At 39.1% G+C, this 20,041-nt stretch overlaps 1 protein-coding gene across 1 annotated transcript; it reads right to left on the bottom strand.

The window, feature by feature from the left end:
- Positions 1–347: 347 nt before the first annotated feature.
- On the bottom strand, positions 348–1,811 carry LOC124961251 (melanoma inhibitory activity protein 2-like). The gene is given in 3 exon segments (XM_047519917.1): positions 348–419; positions 421–1,040; positions 1,043–1,811. Coding segments are annotated over 3 exon segments (1,461 nt in total).
- Between the last annotated feature and the right edge of the window lie 18,230 nt (positions 1,812–20,041).

Genomic DNA, 20,041 nt, shown 5'->3' with positions numbered 1-20,041 from the left:
ATTATTATAACCGATGACAAGACTTTAAAACAATTAAAATATTTCATAAAAGCATAAAGGTATTTTCACATTTGCTACAATCATAGTAAATGTATTTCTTGGCATAAAGGCACAGTCTTTGGAGTTTAAAATATCCCCAACAGCAAGATTATGTATATAAAACTCCCATTGTTGTTTAAGTAATAGTGGATTAATCAAATTAAAAGTTACACTATAAAATAAAATGGAAATAATTTACTCATAAGATTCATATTTAGATCATCTTTATTTATACAATATAATCCTCAGAAATCTAATTTAATTAAGGTTCTTTTGGAGCAAAAATATAATTGATTAACTAAAAGCAGTTAAAGAGATAAAAAATATTGTCTGTTGTGAGCATTTACTAACTTTAAGTACTTGGGGTTTTTCTCAGCACTCCAAGGCTGCCAGCGCATTATCACGTGCTTTTTTCTCATAAGAAATACTGTGTCTCTGATAATAATGAATGGTTGTATCCAATTCTTCCTCCAGATCTTTGGCTTGCTTTCTATAGGTCTCCAGCTGTTTAGCTGTAAGGCTGATCCTTTTATCCACTTTGCAAAGTCTCTCCTCTTCCTCTAACTGGCACTTTTCCTCTACTATTAATTTCCTGTGGAGTTTCGTTGCATTTTCTTGGTACCATTCCGTTATTACTTTAAGTTTCAGCCAAAGCTTCTGATTCTCATTTTCAAGCTGTGTATTTTCTGACCGCAAAGATTCTTGTTCAGTCTGGAGATTTTTAATACATTCTGTAAGATCTTCTTTTGTTTCATCTACTTCAGATAAGAAAGTATAAATTTGATTTATTTCTCCTCCTAAGGTTTTTAAAGAGGCATTTAACTCAGCAGCATAAACCAGTTCCTTTGAAGCTTCTTTTAGCTGATTACCTGAGTGAGCACCAATTTCTGATTCACTCTTCATTTCCAGCTGCAAGTTACCATCATCTGTTAGGTCTTCTCCAAGCACAGGAGCCTGATCTTTCATCTTTAGCAAGCGTTCAGTCAGAGACTTAATGTGATTTTATCATGCAGAACTTGTTCTGCCTGTACTTTAGAGTCTTCAAATATTATTTTCTGTTTATTAAGGTCACTCACTTTAACCTTCCATACTTCAGCTTCTTGTAAAAGGTGTTTCAGGCTTTCTTGCAGTTTGGAATTCTCATTCAAAGCCACTTTTATTGCTACCTTTAGTCCTTCTTCATTCATTTGAAATCGTCTTAAGGTTGTTTTAGCTTCATCTACTTGTGATATGAGGGATTTTGATTTCTCTTCTAGGGCCTTTATCCTTTTTGATATATCTGCCATCAGTTCATCCTGTTCAGAATGTTTAGATTTCTCTTCTTTTAGATCCTTTTCTAGAAAGAGAATTTTATCCTCAAGTTTAGATTTGGACCTATTCACCATTTCATATATGGTCTCCAAATGTTGCACTTCTTTTGATGACTTCTCAGAATTGGCATCCTTTAAAGATAACTGTAAGCCTTCATGCTCTTTTTGAAGAAGGCTAACTTTATCAAGTAGTTTACATTTTTCTTCAATTAGTTCAGAAAGTTTTAGAGCAAGCATTTTTTCTCTCTTCACATAAAGCCTGCTTCTAACAGACTGAACACTTCTCCACAAAAACAAGAGAACAATAAAAAATCCAATAGCTGCACATATTACCAGCTCCTGATGAAAGGTATCAGGATTAGGGCCTGGTCTTCCATCTTCAGACAATGTTGGCACAACCCTGAATATTTTTTCCAGACCCAGGTCCCAGTAAGACTGAGGGGCAGCCCTTGACCCCTCCATCGCGCCAAAACTACTTTGGCAACTACATCCTGCCCAGCCACGAAAATAGGCTGTGGACACTAGACTTTGGGTAGGAGCCCAAACCTCCACCTTGCGACCAAGCCGATCACTAGGAACAGAATGCCAGGGGTGGGTGAGGAGCCAGGGAAACTGGCCCCTCCCCCTGTGCTATGACCCGCCCACCAGCTTTGTGCCCTCACTGCCCTGGGGGGGCATCCTCAGCCCCACCCCCTCTGCCATACCCCACCCACACCCCAAGCAGCACAGGTTCAAGCCTGTCCCACTGGAACCAGCTTGCTGCCCACCCCTCTGGTTTCAGCCAGGCTTCCATGGCGCTTATTAAGCACTACTTATTCTGTACAAAATATCATCCAGTTGATATAACTAAAATTCTAAAGTTTAGTAAACCTTTTTGTAAGAGCTTTAATGCCATATATTTGTATTTGTACCACATGCCCCTTTGTTTTAATGACTCATTTCTTTCTATACCCTCCCTTTTTTCTTCCTTTTTTCTTTTTCCCTTCCCTTCTTCTCCCTTCCATCCCTGTCCTCCCTCAGTGTTGGGGGTTAAACTCCAAGGCCTCGTGCATGCTAGGCAAGCTCTCTACCACTGAGCTTCATTCCAAGCCCCGCTGACACTTTCTACGGAAGCAAACTGAATTAGTTCCGTAGAAAAACTCTCATGTTCGACTATTTGAAACGTAACTTTAGAGGAATTTCGAACATAGGCACAAATTAGTAAGATGAGTTATTTTTTTAAAGTACAACATGTCTAATGTTTCTAAAAAGAAGGAGCTTAAAATGAGTTTATTTTTCGTGTCAGTTTTTCTAGACTCCTATTTATTTAAGGGTCTTAAAACTCTTTTTTCAGATGTTCTTTTGACATCTCATAGGACTTAGAAACGTCTAAGTAAGCTGGTAGTTATGAATATATAGCAAAGTGAAGGATAAGGTATGACTCTTAAATGGTTTTAGCTTCTGAAAGTGAATTATGTTGTTTGGCTAAGTAGTTCATTGCTTCATGTAAATAAAAGTTCATATTCTATGAACAAAGATTTTTTTCTTAGAGAGCACAATTATTACACTTAGGAAATTTTATTACTGATAAAATCTAACATATAGTCCATTTTCAATTTTCCACAAGTGAGTCAATCCACACCCTTTATAGCTGTTTCCACCATCTAAGATGCAATCTAGGATCACAGGTGACATTTAGATGTCACATCTTTCTAGTCTCCTTTAAACAACAAACATTGCCCCCAACCTTTCTGGTCTATAAGGTCCTGCACTTCTTACAAGTGCTCATTTGAGGGTTTGTTGGATTGTTTCCTCCTATTCAATTCAGGTTAAGAACTGTGGGCAGGAATGCTGCTTCAGTGACGTATGTGGAGGGAATGAACCAGAGGTACATTGATCAGTGCACTCCTGGTCTCATGGTGTTCAATTGTTTAAATCTCATTGTTTATCTAAGGTATTCTCCATTGTCAAGGTATCTCTTCCCTTTGCAATGAAGCATTCCACTGGTCACCCTTTTGAAGTCTGTTCCCCCAACAATCTTGCACTTACTGATTTTACATCAACAGAGCACTCTTACCTGAATCACTTATTGATTACTATGTTTGCTATAAAATAGTGATTATTTTTTCTTCCATCATCCTTCTCCATGCATTAATTCTTCAAAAGTACTTCATAAAAGAAAAAAATAGGGGATCCAAGATGGCAGACTAGAGGGAGGCTGCGTTCCTTGTCGCTCCATAACTCGGGCTTCAAGCAGAGGATATCTGTTTCTTGGTGAGACAGTTTTTGCTGCTTATCGATTCCCTGGTGTTTACCCCATTTGTCTGATGTGACCACCTGCAGTCTGCCAGCATATCAACGCCTTTTTTGAGTGCAGATTGCTCACTGTCAGGCACCTATCATCTGCCATTTGCCTGCCTCTGGCTGGTTCATCGCCTGCCTTACACCTATCTATCACCCAACGCACAAGGTTCACCTCCCGATCATCCGGCAACAGTTAGCAAACTGATCACCGACCACCAGTGGAGCACCAGCTGCCTGCTGTTGCCTGGAAGTTCTGTCACAGTACCTGCAGGTTTGATTACATGTGGCTGCCGCCATTTTGAGACAATAGCCAGGCCCCTAGCCAGACTGACTGAGCCCCGTCTCCAGGATCCCTCAGCCCGATTGATCACTCCCTGCCTCTGGGGCTCTCACATTGACTGACTAATCCCTACCGCCAGGACCCCCAGACCAACTGACTGCGCCCTATCACCGGGACCCCAGACCGACTGATTGCACCCAGCCTCCAGGATCCCACAACCATACAAAACACAATGGACCTCCAGGACCCCTGCCTGACCAACCGCATCCCGCCTCCAGGACCTCCAGCTGACCACATCCACACCCTAAGCTGCAGTTCCCCATTTGCCAACACATTTCAAAGCCAGAGCAGCCATCTTGGATAATCCTGGAAGCCTTAGCTCCGATCTTTAGGTGGGGCAAATCCCATCGTGAGACGCCTGCTGGAGACTTGAAGCTCATTCTCAGGTACCTCTCATGCATCAGGCTACTGAACACTGGGAGGATTCATTACTATATGACTGTTATACTGTAGATTTTATTGTTTTCTCCTTATAGAAAAAATTTAAGTTTTTATTTCTTTACTTTTCTTGCTCTCTTTTCCTTTTGTTTACCTTTTCCCTCAGAGTCTCTTTCTCCCTTTTTTGCATGCTAATATCCAATTTCTTTTGATTACACTCTCACCTTTTCTATTATCTAGAACTTCTGTATATTCTTTTCTTATCCCATTAACAGCCACATTCTACATCCCTCTGCATCCTCTTTGTCCTCCATTAGAAACTGCAGACCTTATTGCAAATCTGTTTGTTTTATTGAAGATAATATTTTAACTCATTCTGTTTATTATGACAATTTTGTTTTTGTCCTCATAGGGGTTATTTGGTCTAGGAGTGCATAGTGTCTGAATTGGGCACTGCTAATATTGATCTCCCCTTAAAGAAAGGGCTTTGGAAACCTATAGGGCCACTATAAGCCTATAGGGGGAAATCTGCAATACCCCAGATCTGCACTGCTAGAGGGGAAGATACATGAACAATATGAAAAAACAAGGAAAGAAAATGATCCAAACAAATCTAGATTCTATATCAATAGAATCCAATGACAGTATGTTAGAAGAAAATGTCAGAAAAGGACTTCAGATTGTATATGATTAAGATGATTCACAAAGCAAAGGATGAGATAAGAGAATAAATGCAAGCAATGAATGATAATACCAATAAGCTGAAAGAGCTGAAAGAGCAAAGCAAAAGATCATTTCAACAAAGAGATAGAGATTCTCAAAAAAATTCCAAATGGAAATCCTTGAAATGAAGGAAATAATTAACCAAATAAAAAACTCAAAGGAAAGCATCACCAAAAGAGTAGACCACTTGGAAGACAGAACCTCAGACAATGAAGACAAAATATTTAATCTTGAAAATAAAGTTGCCCAGAGAAGATGGTAAGAAATCATGAACAGAATCTCCAAGAACTATGGGACATCATGGAAACACCAAATTTAAAAATTATTGGGATTGAGGAAGGCACAGAGATACAAACCAAAGGAATGAACAACCTATTCAATGAAATAATATCAGAAAATTTCCCAAACCTGAAGAATGAAATGGAGAATCAAATACAAGAGGCTTACAGAACAACAAATGCACAAAATCACAACAGATCCACACCAAGGCACGTTATAATGAAAATGCCTAACATTCAAAATAAAGATAGGATTTTGAAGACCGCGAGAGAAAAGCATCAGATTACATATAGGGGGAAACCAATACGGATAGCAGCCGACTTCTCAACCCAGACACTAAAAGCTAGAAGGGCGTGGAACAACATATTTCAAGTTCTGAAAGAACATATTTGCCAACCAAGAATCCTATACCTAGCAAAACTAACCTTCAGATTTAAAGATGAAATAAAATCCTTCCATGATAAACAAAAGTTAAAAGAATTTACAAATAGAAAGCCTGCACTACAGAATGTTCTCAACAAAATATTCCATGAGGAGGAAATGAAAAACAACAATGTAGGTCAGCAAAGGGTGGAATTACCTTAGAGAAAATCCACTCAAAGGAGAAACTGAGCCAAGTTAAGAACCAAAAATAAGCCAAAGGACTGGGAATACAAATCATATCTCAATAATAACCCTGAACGTTAATGGCCTAAACTCATCAATCAAAAGACATAGACTGGCAGAATGGATTAAAAAGAAAGACCCAAAAATATGCTGCCTGCAAGAGACTCATCTCATAGAAAAAGACATCCACAGACTAAAGGTGAAAGGATGGGAAAAAACCTACCACGCACATGGACTCAGTAAAAAAGCGGGAGTTTCCATCCTTATATCAAGCCAAAGTTAGAAGGGATAAAGAAGGACTTTTCATACTGCTTAAGGGAACCATAAATCAGGAAGACATAACGATAGTAAATATTTATGCCCCAAACAATGGTGCATCCCTGTACATCAAACAAATCCTTCTCAATTTCAGGAATCAAATAGACCACAGCACAATAATTCTGGTGACTTTAACACACTGCTGTCACCACTAGATAGATTTTCCAAACAAAAATCAAACAAAGAAACCATAGAACTCAATAACACAATCAATAACCTAGACTTAATAGACATATAGAATATTACATCCATCAATGAGTGGATTCACTTTCTTCTCAGCAGCACATGGAATCTTCTCGAAAATAGACCATATGTTATGCCAGAAAGCAGCCCTTAGGAAATGCAAAAAAATAGAGATACTGCCTTGTGTTCTATCAGGAATCCTTTTTTTTTTTTTTAATCTTCTTCACAGTGCTGGGAATGAATCCAGTGTCTCCCACATACTAGGCAAGTGCTCTACCTCTGAGTTACATCCCCTAGAATGTTATTTTATTTTTTATTCTGAGACAAGGTCTTGTTAAGTTGCCCCCCTCTGACCTCAAACTTGCAATCCTCCTACCTCAGCCTCTTAAGTAGCTGTGCCTAGCATCTCTGGAAATCTTTTGATTAAAAAAAAATCCCAATTTATGCAAGCACAAGGCCCAGGGTTCAATCCCCAGCACCGCAAAAAACAAAACAAAACAAAACAAATCCCAACTAAGAGTGGCTTTGTGACAAAGAGGTTATTTTTCCTCTAAAAGAAGTTTGGAGAAATAGGAAGGTTGGGGGGAGGCAAGATGGCGGACTAGAGGGTGGCTGCATTTCATGTTGCTCGAGGAAGCAGGATTCAAAACAGGAGATAGTGAGAGACTTGGGACCAACTCAAAGCCACCAGGTGAGTCTCTCCCACTGGGGAGGCGTCCCGGATGGGGCAGTAGCCCCAGAACGCAGGGAACTTTGTGAAGTAGAGTTGCTCGGCAAGACGCCCCTCCTCCTCCACTGGAGCGGTAAACACGGACAATTGGGATCATAGTAGAGGAGGCGGCTCAGCACAGCGCTTGGACTCGGAGCAACCACTGGGGCTCTGGGTGGCTGCCTGAGGAGGAGCTGCGTGGCGAGCTGTTTGGACTCAGAGTGACCACTTCTGAACACTGGGGAGCTGCCCAGAGGAAGAGGAGAAGCGCGGCGGGTCACTTGGTCTAGGAGTGACTACATCAGAGCTATAGGCAGTTGCCAGAGGAGGAGCTGTGTGGCAAACTGTTTGGACTCAGAACAACCGCTTCTGAACACCGGGAGGTTGCCCAGGGGAAGAGGAGAAGTGCGGCGGGTCGCTTGGTCTAGGAGTGACTGCATCAGAGCCACAGGCAGTTGCCAGAGGAGGAGGTGAGTGGTGAGTTGTTTGGACTCAAAGTGACCGTTCCTGAACACCGGTGGCCTGCCTGGAGGAGGAGCGCGGTGGGTCGACTGCTCCTGAACACCCTGGGGGCTACCCAGAGGAGAAGGAGGAACAGGGCGGGTCACTTGGACTCGGATGACTGCCTAGGGCTACGGGCGGTTGGCGGGAGGAGATGCGAAGTGAGTTGCTTGGACTCCTAGTGACTGCATTGGAACACCGGGCGGCTGTCCGGAGGAAGAGGTGTGTGGTGGGTCTCTGGGTCTTGGAGATATTGTACGGGGTGCCAGGTGGCGGCTCAGAGGAGGGGCCACATAGCCAGGTGCTTAGGTACAGAGCAGGGTCCCAGGACAGGCTTCTTGGTGGAAGACCTGCACAGAGAAATGCCTAGGGGCAGAGCGAAGTTTCCAGGACTGCGGGCAGATTCTCTGAGGAGAGGCACCCTAAGGAGACGCATCTGCGAAGGATGAGGCTCCCAGGCCCAGGAGGTAGGTCCGGGCGCCTGGGAATGTTGCACAGGAAGACAGCCCAGCCCAGGCGGTAGTTGTAGATTGAGGGGAACCTCTAGGAGGGGAACTGACCAGCGAGACCTCCCCACCAGGTGAGTCTTCCCTGCCAGGTGAGGTTTTCCCACAAGGATGGTAAAACCAGAGACACAGGCTCAAACAGGTCTTGCCTCAGCCTGCAGCCTAGCTCCCCTTTGGATGACCATTGGTCAACAAGTGGAGGCACCTCTGCCCACTAGCAGGAAATATACCCCACCTGAGTGTCACCAAACCTAGAGAGTCAGCTTCCATGTGGAGCACCGCATTATCAACTTCCTCCAAGACATCAGGCTACTGTAGGATAAGAGGGGATATACTAGCAATCTTCAGGGACATTATAAGTCAATAGAGGAAATCTGCAATATCTTAATGACCCACTGATTCCTGAACAATATGAGAAAACAAGGGAAGAAAATGCCCCAAACAAATCTAGATGTTACATCAATAAAATCCAACGACAGCATGGCAGAAGAAATGACAGAAAGGGAGTTCAGAATGTACATAATTAAAACGATCAGGGAAGCAAACAATGAGATGAAAGAACAAATGCAGGCATTGAATGATGAGATGAAAGAGCACATGCAGGCATTGAATGATCGCACCAATCGACAGTTAACAGAGCAAATTCAGGAAGCAAAAGATCATTTCAATAAAGAGTTAGAGATATTGAAAAAAAACCAAACAGAAATCCTTGAAATGAAGGAAACAATAAACCAAATTAAGAACTCCATAGAATACATAACCTATAGGATAGAACACCTGGAAGACAGAACTTCAGATATTGAAGACAATATATTTAACCTCGAAAACAAAGTTGAACAAACAGAGAAGATGGTAAGAAATCATGAACAGAATCTACAAGAACTAGGGGATATCATGAAAAGGCCAAATTTGAGAATTATTGGGATTGAGGAAGGCTTAGAGAAACAAACCAAAGGAATGAACAATCTATTCAATGAAATAATTTCAGAAAATTTCCCAAATCTCAAGAATGAAATGGAAAATCAAGTCCAAGAGGCTTATAGGACTCCAAATACACAAAATTACAACAGACCCACACCAAGGCACATTATAATGAAAATACCTAACATAAAAATAAAGACAGAATTTTAAAGGCTGTGAGAGAAAAGAACCAAATTACATTCAGGGGGAAACCAATACGGATATCAGATTTTTCAATCTAGACCATGAAAGCTAGAAGGGCCTGGAACAACATTTTTCAAGCTCTGAAAGAAAATGGATGCCAACCAAGAATCTTATACCCAGCAAAACTTACCTTCAAATTTGATGGTGAAATAAAATCATTCCATGATAAACAAAAGCTAAAAGAATTTACAAAAAGAAAGCCAGCATTACAGAACATTCTCAGCAAAATATTCCATGAGGAAGAGGTAAAAAACAAAGAAGCAAATCAGCAAAGGGAGGAATTATCCTAAAGGAACTGTCAAATAAAGGAGGAACCAAGGTGTGTCAAAAATATATATAAATAAATAAAATTTAAGAAATGAACCAAATGACCGGGAATACAAATCATATTTCAATAATAACCCTGAATTTTAATGGCCTGAATTCATCAATCAAAAGACATAGACTGGCAGATTGGATTAAAAAGAAAGATCCAATAATATGTTGCCTGCAAGAGACTCACCTCATAGAAACAGATACCCTTAGACTAAAAGTGAAAGGATGGGGAAAAACATACCATGCACATGGACTCAGCAAAAAAGCTGGAGTATCCATCCTCATTTCAGATAATGTGGACTTCAAGTCAATGTTAGTCAGAAGAGATAAAGAAGGACATTTCATACTGCTTAAGGGAAGCATAAATCAGCAAGATATAACAATCATAAACATCTATGCCCCGAACAGTGGCTCATCCATGTATGTCACACAAATTCTTCTCAATTTTAGAATCCAAATAGACCGTAACACAATAATACTAGGTGATTTTAACATGCCTCTCTCACCACTGGACAGATATTCCAAACAAAAATTGAACAAAGAAACCATAGATCTCAATAACACAATCAATAATTTAGACTTAACAGACATTTATAGAATATACCATCCAACCAAGAGTGAATACACTTTCTTCTCAGCAGCACATGGATCCTTCTCTAAAATAGACCATATATTATGCCACAAAGCTAATGTTAGCAAATACAAGAAGATAGAGACACTACCTTGTATTCTATCAGATCATAATGGATTGAAGTTAGAAATAAATGAAAGAGTAAAAAACAGAAATTACTCCAACACCTGGAGATTAAACAATATGCTATTATATGATGAATGGATAACAGAAGATATTAGGAAGGAAATTAAAAAATTCTTAGAGGTAAATGAGAACAAAGAAACATCATATCACAATCTCTGGGACACTATGAAAGCAGTACTTAGAGGAAAATTTATTTCATGGAGCACATTTAATAAAAGAAGTAAAACTCAACAAATAAAAGACCTAACACTACAGCTCAAAGTCCTAGAAAAAGAAGACCAGACCAACACCAAAAGTAGTAGAAGACAGGAAATAGTTAAACTCAGAGCAGAAATCAATGAAATTGAAACAAAAGAATCAATACTAAAATTGACAAAATAAATAGCTGGTTCTTTGAAAAAATAAAAAAATTGATAAACCTTTAGCCACAGTAACAAAGAGAAGATGAGAGAAAACCCAAATCACTAAAATTCGGAATGAACAAGGAAATATCACAACAGACACGACTGAAATACAAAACATAATTAGAAGCTATTTTGAAAATCTATACTGCAACCGAATAGAAAATTTCGAAGACACCAACAGGTTTCTAGAGACATATGAATTGCCTAAACTGAACGAGGAGGACATACACTATTTAAATAGACCAATTTCAAGTAATGAAATAGAAGAAGTCATCAAAAGCCTACCAACAAAGAAAAGTCCAGGACCAGATCGGTTCTCAGCCGAGTTCTACAAAACCTTTGGAGAAGAGCTCATTCCAATACTTCTCAAATTATTCCATAAAATAGAAGAGGAGGGAACCCCCCCAAACTCATTCTATGAAGCCAATATTACCCTGATACCTAAACCAAACAGAGACACATCAAGGAAAGAAAATTTCAGACCAATATCCTTAATGAACATCAACGCAAAAATTCTCAACAAAATTTTAGCAAATAGCATACAAAAACATATTAAAAAGATAGTGCACTATGATCAAGTGTGTTTCATCCCAGGGATGCAAGGTTGGTTCAACATCAGGAAATCAATAAATGTCATTCACCATATCAACAGACTTAAAGTCAAAAATCACATGATTATTTCAATAGATGCAGAAAAAGCATTTGATAAAATACAGCACCCCTTCATGCTCAAAACACTAGAAAAAATAGGGATAGTGGGAACATTCCTTAACATTGTAAAGGCCATCTATGCTAAGCCCATGGCTAATATCATTCTAAATGGTGAAAAACAGAAAGCATTCCCCCTAAAAACTGGAACAAGGCAGGGATGCCCTCTTTCACCACTTCTTTTCAATATTGTCCTTGAAACTCTAGCCAGAGCAATTAGACCGACAAAAGAAATTAGAGGGATACGAATAGGAAAAGAAGAACTCAAAATATCCCTATTTGCTGATGATATGATTATATACTTAGAGGAACCAGGAATTTCCGCCAGAAAACTTTTAGATCTCATAAGTGAATTCAGTAAAGTAGCGGGATATAAGATCAAGGCTCATAAATCTAAGGCATTTTTATACATAAGTGATGAATCTTCAGAAAGAGAAATTAGGAAAACTACCCCATTCACAATAGCATCGAAAAAAATAAAATACTTGGGAATCAATCTCACAAAAGAGGTGAAAGACTTCTACAATGAGAACTACAGAACACTAAAGAAAGAAATTAAAGAAAACCTTAGAAGATGGAAAGATCTCCCATGTTCTTGGATAGGCAGAATTAATATTGTCAAAATGGCCATACTACCAAAAGTGCTATACAGATTTAGTGCAATTCCAATTAAAATCCCAATGACATACCTTACAGAAATAGACCAAGAAATTATGAAATTCATGTGGAAGAATAAAAAGCCCAGAATAGTTAAAGCAATCCTTGGCAGAAAGAGTGAAGCAGGGGGTATCACAATACCAGATCTTCAACTCTACTACAAAGCAATAGTAACAAAAGTGGCATGGTATTGGTACCAAAATAGAAAGGTGGATCAATGGTACAGAATAGGGGACACGGATACAAACCCAAATAAATGCAATTTTCTTATACTAGACAAAGGGGCCAAAAATATGCAATGGAGAAAAGATAGCCTCTTCAACAAATGGTGCTGGGAGAATTGGAAATCCATATGCAACAGAATGTAACTAAACCCATATCTCTCACCATGCACGAAACTAAACTCAAAATGGATTAAGGACCTCGTAATCACACCAGAGACCCTGCATCTTATAGAAGAATAAGTAGGTCCAGAGCTTCAACATGTCGGCTTAGGACCAGACTTCCTCAACAGGATTCCCTTAGCACAAGAAATAAAAGCAAGAATCAATAACTGGGATAACTGGGATAGATTCAAACTAAAAAGTTTTCTCTCAGCAAAGGAAACTATCAGCAATGCAAAGAAAGAGCTTACAGAGTGGGAGAAAATCTTTGCCAATCATACTTCAGATAGAGCGCTAATCTCCAGAATCTATAAAGAACTCAAAAAACTTAACACCAAGAATGCAAATAATCCAATCGACAAATGGGCTAAGGAATTGAATAGACACTTCACAGAAGAAGATCTACAAGCAATCAACAAACATATGGGAAAATGTTCAACATCTCTAGTAATAAGAGAAATGCAAATCAAAACCACCCTAAGATTCCATCTCACCCCAATTAGAATGGCGATTATCAAGAATAGAAGCAACAACAGGTGTTGGCGAGGATGTGGGGAGAAAGGTACACTCATACATTGCTGGTGGGGCTGCAAATTAATGCAGCCACTCTGGAAAGCAGTGTGGAGACTCCTTAGAAAACTTGGAATGGAACCACCATTTGACCCAGCTATCCCACTCCTTGGCCTATACCCAAAGGACTTAAAATCAGCATATTACAGAGATACAGCCACATCAATGTTCATAGCTGCTCAGCTCACAATAGCCAGATTGTGGAACCAACCTAGATGTCCTTCAATTGATGAAGGGATAAAGAAACTGTGGTATATATATATACAATGGAATATTACTCAGCCATAAAGAATGATAAAATTATGGCATTTGCAGTCAAATGGATGAAATTGGAGAATATCATGCTAAGTGAGATAAGTCAATCCCAAAAAACCAAAGGACGAATGATATTGCTAATAAGTGGATGATGACACATAATGGGGGGTGGGAGGGGTTAGTGTTAGGGTTAGAGTTAGGGTTAGGGCGGGGGCCAAGAATGGAGGAAGGAAGGACTGTATAGAGGGAAAAGAGGGGTGGGAGGGGTGGGGGCGAAGGTAAAAAATAACAATGAATCAAACAACATTACCCTATGTAAATTTATGATTACACAAATGGTATGCCTTTACGCCATGTACAGAGAAACAACATGTACCCCATTTGTTTACAATTAAAAAAAATAAAAAAAAATAAATAGAAAAAATAAAGGCAAACCATCAGAATAACAGATTTCTCAGCAGAAACTCCAAAGGAAAAAAATAAATAAATAAATAAATGAAAAAAAAAAAGAAGTTTGACTTGAGGCAACTACTGCCTTTTGTTTAATAGTTCAACACTATTATGACGGATATATATATTAATATATACATATACTATTTATATATATATATATACTGTTAAGACTAATATATTTATGTGTGTATATATAGATATATATATATATATATATTTTTGATACTAGGAATTGAACCTAGGAGTATTTATCCTCTGAGCTACATCACCAGTCCTTTTTATTTTTTAAATGCTTTGAGATTGTGTCTTGCTAAGTTACCTCGTGCCTCACTAAGTTGCTGAGGCTGGATTTCAACTTGGAATGCTTCTGTCTCAGTCTCCTGAATAACTGGGATTATAGGCGATTGTCACTATGCCCAGCTGTTGACCCTTCTTAATGTTTATCACTTAATGGTTATGAGGCTGTTGTAGCTCCAGACATTTTGTCTATTCAGTATTGGAAGGGGGAAATAAAGGCAGAATCTGTTCCTTTTGACAACAAAGCAAAAGTTACACAACAAAAGTTCACTAAACCAATCACAGAGGACTGTGAGTGTAGCATAGTGATAAAGTGCTTGCCTAGCATACTCAAACTTCTGGGTTTAATCCCCAGCACTGAAATAAAGAAAAGTTGTAGCAGACTTCAGTGTGTTGGCCAGCATTGCATCACATAAGGAACTGTAGCTTCAAAACTGTGAAAAAGTACATCTATTTAATATCTGCATAATAGAGAAAGGGGATGGGAATTGACATCAAGTTCTCCAACCTGTATCTGCTGCAAGGGATGAGAGTGTAGACTAGAACATCTCTGGCTGGAACGAGTGGGCTGGGATGGGGGTGGGGGCACTACACCTGCATGTTCCCAGGGATAGAAGAGACAGAAGAGACAAGTTTGGAAAAGGAAGAACATTGTGGTAGGTTGTCTGTTTCAATAACTCTCCTGTCTCTGAATACATGACCTTTTGTTGTATGTATTTGCTGTTCTTTCCATAAAGAAGTAGAGTTTTTGGGGGCTGGGGATATAACTCAACTGGTAGAGTGCTTGCCTAGCATGCACAGGACCCTGGGTTCAATCCCCAGTACCACCAAAAAAAAAAAAAAAAGTTTTATTTCTCTGTCTGTGAATCAGGGCTTGGCTGTGCATTAGCCAATGGGACATTAGCAAGGGAAACCTAAAGAGAGACTTTAAAAAGCCTTCACATTGAGGTTGGAGTTGGAAAACTGAGGCAGAGATGTAAACAAACCTGGTGGTTAGCCATATCAAGAACAGAGATGTCTTAACCAAGAGCTGGCACAAACCATCAGACATGCAAGTGAGGCCATTTTAAGCCTCTGAACCCCAGATGAGCTACCAGATGACTGCAGCAACACGAGTGTACTCCAGTGAGTTCAGTGGAAGAGCAGCCCAGCCAAAGCCAGCTTGTACTGCTACTTGAAGAATTATGAGCAAATTAATAACCTGAGGAAATGCCCAGGAAGTAGCTGAAGTCTTTGATCTGGAACTGAAGATAAAGATGTGGGAGTTATTAACAGATAGGGGAAATTTGAAGCTATAAAAAAGGATGAGGTTGCCTTGAAGCAATCTCAAGCATACTAGTAAAGGCAGAAAGTAAAATGTAAAGGAATTATCTTAAATCTCATTTAAAAAACGGCAAGAGGAATTTCCAGAGAGGGAGGTATTGGTAGTGCCATGTGCCCAGGAAATGTTAGGAAAGATGAAAATTGGAAAGAGGACATTGGATTAAGTCATTGGTAGGTCATTAGGGATCTTGTGTAGAACCATTTCAACAGGCAGTGGAGGTGAAGGTCATGTTGAATGGGTAGAAGAGGAAGTGGGAAGAAAGGAAGTAGATTATTTATCCTAGGAGTTAGGAAAATGGAAAGAGGGGATGGTAGATAGACAAAAATACATCTAAGGAGGACTAGATCTTTTTAAAATTTCTTCTTCTAAGTCAGAATGGGTCAAAACTGTTTAGACAATGTCCGAATGTTTTCTCTGATAAGTGTATGACAAAATATAACAAGGGGGGTTATGGGGGGGAAGAGAAGAATGAAGGAACTTTGGATGGTGTAGAGGAAAAAGGGGTGTGAGGGGGTGGAGATGGAAAAACAGTAGAATGAAACAGACAGTATTACCCTATATATTTGTATGATTACATGAATGGTGTGAATCTACATTTGTGGTGTACAAATATAGAAATGAAAAGTTGTACCCCATTTGTGTACAATGAATCAAAATATGTCTGTAAAAATAAAAAATATTTTAATTAAAAAAAAAGCAAAAAAAAAAAAAAAAAAAAAAAAAACTCAGGTCCACCTATATAAGAGGGTTAGAAAAAGAAATCAACAGCTTCCTGGAGAAGGAAGCTCTCCAGCAAAGCTCACACACTTAAGTGAAGTGTGAAGTCAGCTCTGCACTTGCTGTGTGTATGGAGATATTTCCCTATGGTGGATCTGCTTCAAAGGAACTCTTCCATTGTGTCTTTGTGTCAAGATGAGGATGGGTTAGTGGCAAAGGATCTAAAGGAATTACATTTTCAAGGTCCATTCAATAACCTCAGCTTCCTCCCTGAAGTAGAAGGCAGGCCTCAAAAAACATCAGAATGAGAAAAGTGGACATTGGCTGGAAAATTCAGGAGATCATTTCTAAAGTGTGTTTGGCTCTGAAACTTTAAGTGCAGATCAAGCACCTCAAAATGATACCCTTTCCTCTTTTGTCTCACATAGCTTCCATTCAAAGAAGGAGAAAGTATTCCATTCTATTCCTTTCTAAGTACTTCTCTTATGGAAAGATACCCTAAGCCCTTATGAGTACTTAACTTCATAGACATAGGCTACCATACTTTGGGGAATGATCCCCTTAATTCCAAACCCAGCACTTTTTTTTTTTTTTTTTTGGTAATGCCAAACCCAGAACTTTCCAGGTTTATCCCCTAACACTGAGTTCCATCCCACCAAAAATTGAGGCAAAGTAAAAAAAAAAAAAAAAAAATTCAGCTAATGGTGCTACCCTAGAATGCTGTTTTTAAGTGTTTCATCTTGTTTCTTTTCAAAGTGCCAAAGAGAAAGCCAAAATTAATGTGTGTACATTATGAGCACAATATATAATAGAAGAAATAAATCACTAAATACTCATAGTGTGAATCTTAATCTTTAAAGGGGCTATTAGAGAGCTAGTCCAATCCCTTATCCAATGCCAGGTTCATGTCTTCAGTATCTAAAATAGTGATGCCACCTCTGTTTCAATACTCAAGGTGGAAGATGGTCCGTGACACATGGTTGTTCATTTCATCTATCAACAGTTACATTAAAACAGCCTGGAAACCAGGGAGCTAAGAATCAATGTGTTTTGCACATAAATTCACCAGCATATTGGAAAAATACAGTGATAGGAAAACTCAAATTTAATAGGCTACCTTAAAATAGTAAGCTTTCCCAAAACAATGAAAGGAAAATTCTATTTATTGAAAGTTGATATACCAATATTAAGCAAGTCAACAGGTAATGTATGAACAAAATACATTTTCAGGCCAAGGAGAGTGAGGATTTCTCCCACTGTGTCTCTTGCCCTGAAACAGACCTATCTCAGTACCATTAAGTCAGTCCCATCTGCATCTTCCACCAAAAAGTCCCAGGAGGAGCTGGGGATGTGACTCAGTGATAGAGCACTTGCCTAGCATGTGTGAGGCACTGGGTTCAACTCTCAGCACCACATATAAATAAATAAAATAAAGACCCATTGACAACTAAAAAAATTTAAAAAGTCCCAGGAGTCTCACTTCATTCCCTTCTCTTCCCCACACTTGCTTTTACAGATTTGGTCTCACTTGGTTCAGAATTTCTTCTACACCTTTGATTTACCCACAGTCCAAACCAGAGCAGCCATGGCCACTCAAACACAAGGACATGTGGATATGCAGAGTCAAGTGGAGCCTGAGTGATCACAATAATGGTGCTACCACCGAAATGGAAAAGGAAAGGAATCTGGTTGGGAGACAGAGTTTAGGTTTAGAGTCCCAAACCTGGAGATGATGCGAACATGTTCAGTGTCTGGGTATGAAATACCAGAGTCATCGGTAGAGAGAGCAGTTGAAAATAGGACCAATTCATTGTCTAAGGAAAAGAGAAATGAGAGAAAAGAACAGTAACAAAGAAATCTACCTATCCACCCCTTGAGCCCTTCTTACTGTATTTTAAAAATTGTTTTCTTATTTTCCCCCAGTGAATACTCTCATATTCCTATGAGGTGTTGTAGAATCAAGAGTCAAGTCCCAAATTTCTCCTGGGTTACTGGGTGCAGAGAAGACAGAATCGACAGAATCGCTTGGGCTGATTCTGATTATCATCCAAAAATATGTATGAAATAGCTCACATCATTGGGGCTTTATCAATGCTTAGCGCCTTCCCTGCAGAATGAAGACCACTTCTACAGGTACCCTGGCAAGGCATCTCTCTTTGAGAAGAACATGAAAGGATGTTTTTATATTAAATTCATGCATTCATTCAGTGCAAACTAAAAAAAAAACCACCATGTGCAAGGCACTGTGATAAGTCGTGCCTCCTGGGAGGCACACAAAGTCCTCACTCCACTAGATCTTATAGTATTTAAATATTCTTGTGCATAGTCGAAGGTAATGTTGTGCCTTGTATCATTTTAGGGCACTCCAATGTATTTGTGAATACAAGTGAAATTTTATAATTTTCTTTCAATGTTGGCAAATAAACTACTTACATCACAGAAGCAATTATATGGTTTGAGGATAATTACTACTTCCTTTATAACTGTAAACAAAACTGCATATTCTTAAACTTATTTATTGACTTTACTCATACACTGAAGCTATTAGTAAAAAGTCCATGAAATCTTTTATGTCACAAGAGTCTGAGCTCAAGTCACCCAGGCCTTCCCCTAAATTCTCAATGCTAAGTCCTTCTCCTTGGACCTACCAGTTTCCTCTCCCCAGTTCTTAGCATCTCCTTCTTCCCACCTCTTTCCCCCCAACCCAGATTCTCCAGATTCTTCCTTCTCTTTCACGTTGGCATCACCAACTCATCCAGTCTAAGGCCTCCTTCTCTGGATTCTGTTAGTTATGTGTATTATCTCCAAAATATATATGTGCATGTTCATGTATGTGTTTTTCCTACCAATTTATATGTAAATCTCCAACCAATTTAACATTTAGGTTTAAGTTTTCTTATGTTATTCTACAAATATTTCATGTAAGTTTCTCTCTCCTTTCTCCACTAGAATAAACCAGTAAGCTGTTTGGGGGAACACATCCATCTGTGGAGTATGTGAGTGTGTGTGTGTTCACTAGCACCATTCTATGCAATTCTATGAATATAGATGTAGAAAATATTTGCAAGTGACTAGAATACCTCTTGGTATTTGTAAAATTTCATATAATAACTTATATATGTTGGCCATTTGATAAACCCTTTTTTTTTTTTTTGGTGGTGCTGAGGATTGAACCCAGGGTCTTGTGCATGTTAGGCAAGCACTCTGCCAACTGAGCTATATAACCAGCCCCCCTGATAAACACTTTAGATCATAATATTACTTACAAGGCCAACATAAATTCATTCCACTCATAACCAAGACTATTTGGGAAGATCCTATTTTGATGAAAGAAGAAGGGATAGGAGGAGAAAGTAAAGTTTGTAGCATAATGATATAATTTTTACTAATATTATATTACTGTCCTAGTGGCTTAAGGTCACATCACTAACAAAGATTAGGAAAAGCATAGATGAGTTATGAGTAATTAATACAGAAAAAAAGTCTAATCTAAGACATCAAAGTTAACAATATCTTGTGACCCATAATAATCAGACTTGGGTCTTTATTTCTCTTACAATGTGATAAGTTCATACAGAGTGACCATTTCTTCCTGAGCAGTCAAAAGTCAGAAGACCAGTCAGGCAATAAAACCAGCTGAAGCTCCTTACAACCACTCTTCAACCAGTTAAGCAGCCAAGCTTCAAACAAGAAAGTAAATGCCCAGAGTTTGGAAAGAGTAATAACAATCATCAGAAATAAACAGGCCAAAGGAAATAAAAGTCACGCAGCTCAGTCAGTCTCCACTGAAGTGCAGGTGTGGAAGGGTGACAGGGCCAGGCAGGCGAAGACAGACCAGAAAGAAAATCACCCAGAAACAAGA

The sequence above is a fragment of the Sciurus carolinensis genome, chromosome 12 (assembly GCF_902686445.1).
Source record: "Sciurus carolinensis chromosome 12, mSciCar1.2, whole genome shotgun sequence".
NCBI lineage: Eukaryota > Metazoa > Chordata > Mammalia > Rodentia > Sciuridae > Sciurus > Sciurus carolinensis.
This window is presented reverse-complemented; position numbering and strand designations above follow the sequence as displayed.